This window comes from Engraulis encrasicolus, chromosome 13 (genome assembly GCF_034702125.1).
Source record: "Engraulis encrasicolus isolate BLACKSEA-1 chromosome 13, IST_EnEncr_1.0, whole genome shotgun sequence".
Classification (NCBI taxonomy): domain Eukaryota; kingdom Metazoa; phylum Chordata; class Actinopteri; order Clupeiformes; family Engraulidae; genus Engraulis; species Engraulis encrasicolus.
This window is the reverse complement of record NC_085869.1, coordinates 26,583,211-26,590,710: the sequence shown is the minus strand read 5'-3', so window position 1 is coordinate 26,590,710 and position 7,500 is coordinate 26,583,211. Positions and strand designations below refer to the sequence as shown.

Genomic DNA, 7,500 nt, shown 5'->3' with positions numbered 1-7,500 from the left:
CTGCGGACTTCCATCCTCCCTTGCTCACTTGCCTGCTTGTGACCTCATGATGATGTCACTGACGACACAAAATGAATTCAATATCTTGCAAAAGCACACTTCTACTGTCATTTTCTCATTTGCAATTGGGATGGCGAATGAAAAACAGTCCCCCAAAAATTGCTCTGGCTAGGCTGACAGCTGGGAAACTTTTCTCCAAGGAGGCTGGGCCGGGAGACGGGGCAAGGCCACAAGCACAAGTGGAGGACGGGAGTGTGCATATTGGAATGCACCCCTTGCCTTCCTTTACCCCTGCCACCCTCTCCTCTCCTCAATTTCCTCATTCTCCCTCCCTCCCTCCCTCCATCAGCTCTCATCATTTCCTCTCCTCTTTCTCCCTCCCTCCTACCCCTCCGTTCCCCCTCCCTCTGTCCTCATCCTTTCTTCTCCTCTTCCTCTCCTCCTCCTCCTCTTCTCTGGTCTCAGCAGCTTCCAGGTGATCAATGAGTCTCTCGCTCTCCTCTCCTCTCCTCTCCTCTCCTCTCCTCTCCTCTCCTCTCCTCTCTCCTCTCCTCCTCTTCTCGTCACCACTGCCCAGCTAATTAAGACGGAAGTCTCTTAAGGCCGTTTGACTATCGACCGCAACTCCTCAGGGCCCGCCACATACACAGCTCTCAGATCATTAACACACACACACACACACACACACACACACACACACACACACACACACACACACACACACACCTTAAGCAGGTCGTGTGTGTGTGTCCCTCCTTCTCTAGGCGACACACACAGACCTCAGACTATTAACACACACACACACACACACACACACACACACACCTTAAGCAGGTCGTGTGTATGTCCCTCCTTCTCTAGGTGACACACACAGACCTCAGATTATTCACACACATACACAGAACATTAACATACAAACATGGCTGTGTCTGTAGTCAACTGTGGTATGACACATATACAAAGTACCATCTACTACAGAGATCAATGGCATCCTCCCTGATTCAGACTTATCGTTAGCAGCCTCTCCCACCTCAAACACACTCTCCAGGTCCACACGTGTACTGCTCTGTGCGCAGGCACAGCGCGCGCACGCAATCACCCTGAGGCAGGTTATCTTTGCATCCCTCCTTCTCCAGGTCCACACACAGACACCCTCCTCCTCCTCCTCCTCCTCCTCAAGGGACTGGATCTGGTACCTGACCTGTACTGTATGTGGTGTGTGTGCTGGGAGGGGTGGCTGGAGGGAGGGGATATGTGCAATGTTTTTATGTGTATTTATGTTTTTTAGAGTATGAGTGTTTTAATGGAGTGAATGTACATGTATGTTTTTATGGTGAGACGAAAGATAAGTTTCATGCTTGCATGACAAATAAAGTATATTCTATTCTATTCTCCTCCTCCCCCCTCCCCCTCCACCTCCTCCTCACCCTCAGCAGGTCGTCTATCCTGCCCTCCTTCTTCTCCAGGTCCAAACTCTTGTTGCTCTCCAGAGCCGCCAGCTTCAGCCCCGTCAGCTCCGTCTGAGGAACACACACACACACACACACACACACACACACACACACACACACACACACACACACACACACACACACACACACACACACACACACACACACACACACACACACACACACACACACACACACACACACACACACACACACACTAAGTAACCAGCGTTGCTTGTTGTTGGTAGTGGACAGAGACCAACAGATATTAGTCAACCATTGCCAGAGCCGTGTGTGTGTGTGTGTCTGTGTGTGTGTGTCTGTGTGTGTGTGTCTGTGTGTGTGTGTCTGTGTGTGTGTGTCTGTGCGTGTGTGTCTGTGCGTGTGTCTGTGCGTCTGTGCGTGTGCGTGTCTGTGCGTGTGCGTGTGCGTGTCTGTGCGTGTGCGTGTCTGTGCGTGTGCGTGTCTGTGCGTGTGCGTGTCTGTGCGTGTGCGTGTCTGTGCGTGTGCGTGTCTGTGCGTGTGCGTGTCTGTGCGTGTGCGTGTCTGTGCGTGTGCGTGTCTGTGTCTGTGCGTGTCTGTGCGTGTCTGTGCGTGCGTGTGTCTGTGCATGCGCGTCTGTGCATGCGCGTGTGTGTGTGTGTGTGTGTGTGTGCGTGCGCGTGTCTGTGCGTGCGCGTGTCTGTGCGTGCGCGTGTCTGTGCGTGCGCGTGTCTGTGCGTGCGCGTGTCTGTGCGTGCGCGTGTCTGTGCGTGCCCGTGTCTGTGCGTGCGTGTGTCTGTGCGTGTGCGTGTGTCTGTGCGTGTGCGTGTGTCTGCGTGTGCGTATCTGCGTGTGTGTCTGTGTCCGTGTGTGTGTCCCTGTGTGTGTGTCCGTCCGTGTGTTCCACTGAACTCACCTGGACAGACTTGATGGCTGTCTGTTTGGGGTGCATGACGTGGTCGAAGGAAAGACTAGTAGGGGAGGAGCTGCTGTTCCGTATCTAGAGAGAAAAACACGCACGCACGCGTCAGAGATGAGTACCATAATGTAACTATAGAACACACAAGAAAGCAAACAGATAACCAATTGACCTGCATCTGAGATCCTCCACTCATTAAATTGAACCACCAATAGCAGAGCAATTATTAACCGTCTCTGACAGTGCAGCCACGGCCTAGTTGTTTCACGTTATTGCAATTCTTCATGTGCCAGCAATTTATCCAAGGATGCTTTCGCACACCTCAAATGTATCAGGTGCATTGGATGCAAACAATGGCTCAGATCAGTAGACAAAAGAATCCCACACAGATGCCATAACCTTTGCATTTGAATAGCTCACAACCAGGGATCAAATTAACACCCAAATGCTGGTGAAAATTCAGTTTAGCAGGTGAAAAAAAGACGACTTACTAGCCACTTTGACCCATTAGCGAGTGAATGTTTGGCTAGTAAAGATAGACATGTACTACATCTACTAGACAAAAACTAGTAATCACAAATTGGGCGCACTACAGCACTGTCATTTACATAACTGGGGGCCACCCTTGATGGCACTAATGACCAATGACTGTACAGTTACCAAACTGCCGCAGACTTCTGGGATAGCGAAGTAACCATCGTTTGCCTATTGCAAATAAAACCGGATATAGAAAGTCATCCGTGTACCCTTCGCCTCCTGGTTGAAAGCTTACTAGGGGGTATTCAGATGTACTACATGGGCACTTCCTTATTTGTTGCTGTCTACATAGGAAGGCAGTGGGGACTTCCGGATGTACAGTAGTTAAAGAGAGAAAAACACGCACATCCGTCTCAAAAAGATTGGGTGCAGGACCAGCAAAAATACCATGAAAAACTGAAAGAAAAGTCTGCGACACCAAGCTCCCGTTGCTCTTTTTTTTAATGTGACGTTTCGGGCAGCATGCCCTTCATCAGACGAATGAATGATGAAGGGCATGCTGCCCGAAACGTCACATTAAAAAAGAGCAACGGGAGCTTGGTGTCGGGGACTTTTCTTTCAGTTTTTCATGACTTCCGGATGTACCCCAAGAGTAACGGATGGTGTGCTGGATTGTTTGTTTATTCCTGCAGCAACTATGCAAAGTAATGAAGAGCATTGGTAGGACCTAGACCTGCGCCAGGTCAATCCAGATCAACACCAAAACCAAATCAGCTATTGCCATGGTGGTGCATAGCAAGACGCTTGTCGGTGCCCAACGGGTTCCACCTGCCCGATCCGTTCTCTTTGCACACTGCACATGCGCAGTATGACGTATACGGAAGGGAAATTGCCTGATCTGTTCCGTAAATTTTTTACTTTGTCGTTTTAAGTGTTTATTTTGCAGGAGGAAGATTGCCTTTTAAACGGTCTGTTTTATAATAATACAGAACCGTCACGGAAACGCTAGATAAGGTCACCAACTGGTCAGCTAACCAACTAACTATTCAGAGCACAGTATCACGTTATTTACAGCGACAAACAGCATTTGATGTGAAACAACGATATAAAGTAAAGGTATAACATAAATATATAACATCTCACTTTGTGCTAATGTTCTGGTGGCTGCAAAATAAACATTTAAAACGTGAAAGTCTTTAGGGAACGGATCAGGCAGGCGGAACGCGTTGGGCACCTACAACGCTGACAACATGCTGACTCCAAACCATATCTGCATGTGAAGACAAAGTGTGTTGCAAAGCGACAAACAAATTAAGGCACAAATTAAAGGCACCAACCCAGGAGAAAATCCTGAAAATGAAGACCGGAAAAGGAAGATGAACTTTACTTCAACCAGCACCTAAATCCCTGATCAGTGCACATGTGCAGTTGCTTTCTCTTTGCCAAAAGCAGAGAGTCACTCAAGACAACTGACTAATGTGGCAGACAAACACCTGCAATTAGTCACCAATCAGCAGAGAAGAACTAGCTTTAACCAATCCGCTCATCACATGAGCAGTCATTAGCCAATCAGGTGAAGGCCACCAACCAACAACCAATTAGGTGAAAGGAAGTCCATTAAGAGAAGTGGCAACAGGTGGATTAGTGGCTGTTTCTCAGAGTAAAGTGTTCTACCCTTGCTAGAGCGAGTAATGCCCATTTTTAACAGATTTCCCCCAAGGAGTATCCAATAACTATTTGTGTAATTAATAATTGGATACTTGTGCCAAAAATGGGCGTTATTCACACAAGCAAGGCCAGAACACTTCACTTTGAGAAACACCCAGTGAGTTAGATGGGGATGGGGGAGGGGTTTTCATAAAATGGGTACAAGTCGTTTCTCCACACTTGAGTCCTTCCCTATGGCCTCTTTGCCGACTTGGGTAAAGCCAGTTGTTTTGTATTCAACATTCATTTAACATTCAAACTACAAACATGATATATCTGGAAAACAAAATGAACCTCAAATCATATAGATCATATTAAAATGCACATTGTAGATACATGTCCAATACAAAACTAGCTTTATCAAAGTCGACAACGAGGACAGAGGAGGAAGAATATTTGCACACCTCCTTTTCTCATAGATGCACAAGGGCAGTAATGATCAAAGTGCCTTAAAAAAGAGGGCTTACCTCTTCCTCTTCCTCTAAATAAACCAAAGGGCCCATCAGAGCTGCATGCCAGGTTTTTTTTTAGCCACCAGAATACAAACACTGGCATGTCAAAAATGTATTTATTCCCATTTTTAATTGATTAATTTGTTGGTATTTACTATTATATTCATAATGCATGTAAATCCAAATTGCAATTTGCCAAGTGTTGATGACCCACCTATGCTGCAGTGAGCTTTGGTTTTAGCCTACTGGAGTCCCACCTGAATTTCACTGGCATATCATAAATCAATTTTAATTAAGCAGGCACAATTTGGGTAGAAAATACAATGCAGTTAAAAGTCAGACAGGTAGATGTATGGTGCATCGAGAACACAAACATGCCAAGTCAGCAATAATGCAATCTCAGGATGGCGGGATCTCTCTCTCTCTCTCTCTCTCTCTCTCTCTCTCTCTCTCTCTCTCTCTCTCTCTCTCTCTCTCTCTCTCTCTCTCTCTCTCTCTCTCTCTCTCTCTCTCTCTCTCTCTCTCTCTCTCTCTCTCTCTCTCTCTCTCTCTCTCTCTCTCTCTCTCTCTCTCTCTCTCTCTCTCTCTCTCTCTCTCTGTCTCTCTCTCTCTCTCTGCCTTATTTCAGACACTCTCACACATCCATATTCATCACTTCCCTTAACACTGAAAAACTTTTGGAAACACACATCAAACTGCATTTTTTTTCTAAATAGTGTTGCTTAGACCAACGAATGGCTGGTATGGATGACTGTCTGACAATCACAATGGTGAGTCCACTGAAGGTGGTCAATCTCAGTGGTGAACACACACACACACACACACACACACACACACACACACACACACACACACACACACACACACACACACACACACACACACACACACACACACACACACACACACACACACACACACACACACACACACACACACACACACACACACACACACACACACACGTACAGACAATGCATGCATGCATGCTCACAAAACTATCCTATTCTGATTGGCATGTTGCCACTACCTATGTGTGTCACTTTGTTCTGGGGCATGTAACACAACCTTGAAAAGGACAAGACAGCAACAATGGTATCAGGTAACAGCGGAATCTAATCAAATATCATGACAGTCACAGGCTACAAAATGACAACGACGGACAATGATGGAAGAGAGAGAGAGAAGGAGAAAGAGAGAGAGAGAGAAAGCGAGCGAGAGCAAGAGAGAGAGAGAGCGAGAGGGAGAAAAACGGAGAGAGAGAGAGAGATAGGGAGAGAGAGAGAGAGAGGAGGGTCATACATACCGTGGAGGCGGGTGCGGAGTGGGAATGTGAGTTTTGGGGGGAGCGCAACACTGGAGGAAGTCCCCTCACCGGACTAGAACCATTACCACCCTGGAACTAAAGAGAGAGATAGAGAGAGAGAGAGAGAGAGAAAGAGAGAGAGAGCGCGTGAGAGAGAGAGAGCGTGTGAGAGAGAGAGAGACACACAAGAGAGAGAGAGAGAGACACACAAGAGAGAGAACACACGAGAGAGAGCGCGTGAGAGAGAGAGAGCGTGTGGAGAGAGAGAGACACACAAGAGAGAGAGAGAGAGAGACACAAGAGAGAGAACACACGAGAGAGAGCGTGTGAGAGAGAGAGAGACACACAAGAGAGAGAGAGAGAGACACAAGAGAGAGAACATGCGAGAGAGAGCGTAATAGAGGGTGAGAGAGGTGAGTAAAAAAAAGAATGGAAAAAGAGAACAAGAGAGAAAGAAAGAGAAGAAAAGGAGAGAGCAACACAAGAGAGAATGTGTGAATAGCAGCGGGGGGCAATTTTTGCATAATACATCACAAGCCAAGCGCTAAGACACCACTCTAACGAAAGAGAAATCGTATTAACATTGTTATGTATAATAATTCTTCATGAAACATGTCCATAACTACAGCAACGCGAGATCGAAATGTCTAACAAATACAGATGATCCTTGAGTGAAAAACACACACTGTTACGTCGCCACAGAAGGGTGGTTGAACTTACATCGAAGTAGTCGCTAATCTTGGGTCCGCGCACAGTCGTCTTGCCTGGAAGAAGCAGAACAAAAAATGAACACTACAGTTTGTCTACTGAAGCACTGATACAAGCACACACATGCACGCACACACATGCATACGTGTACACAAGTACACACACACACGCACAAACACCAAAAAGTTCTGGTTTTGATTTTGCTCGGCATTGCATTAGATATTTCTCTATAATTGGGTGAAATAAAACAATATGTACTGACATTAGATTTCCTGCTTAGTTCTGAAGAGACACTTCAATGCTTAAAGCAAAGTTTGTTACAGAAACCAGGTGAGAAAAGACATCCCTTCAACATGCTGCGAAAGAAAATGAGGATAGAGTGTCAGCGTGTAAATGATGGAATGAGAAACCGAGAGAGGGGGAGGGAGAGAGAGACTGTGTGCACGTGTGAAAGAGAGAGAGGAAGGGACAGACCAAGAGAAAAATAGACACAGAGAG

At 46.6% G+C, this 7,500-nt stretch overlaps 1 protein-coding gene across 4 annotated transcripts in view; it reads right to left on the bottom strand.

Annotated features, from left to right (window-relative positions):
* tlk1a (tousled-like kinase 1a) overlaps positions 1 to 7,500 on the bottom strand; it is a 62,257-nt gene that overhangs the window by 18,662 nt on the left and 36,095 nt on the right. For all 4 annotated transcript variants that reach the window (XM_063213560.1, XM_063213561.1, XM_063213562.1 and 1 more), the window contains 4 exons: positions 7,015 to 7,058; positions 6,295 to 6,390; positions 2,350 to 2,433; positions 1,428 to 1,520 (listed from right to left, as the gene is read on the bottom strand). In XM_063213560.1, the coding sequence (XP_063069630.1) occupies positions 1,428 to 1,520; positions 2,350 to 2,433; positions 6,295 to 6,390; positions 7,015 to 7,058 (317 nt within the window). The remainder of the gene's footprint in view (positions 1 to 1,427; positions 1,521 to 2,349; positions 2,434 to 6,294; positions 6,391 to 7,014; positions 7,059 to 7,500) is intronic.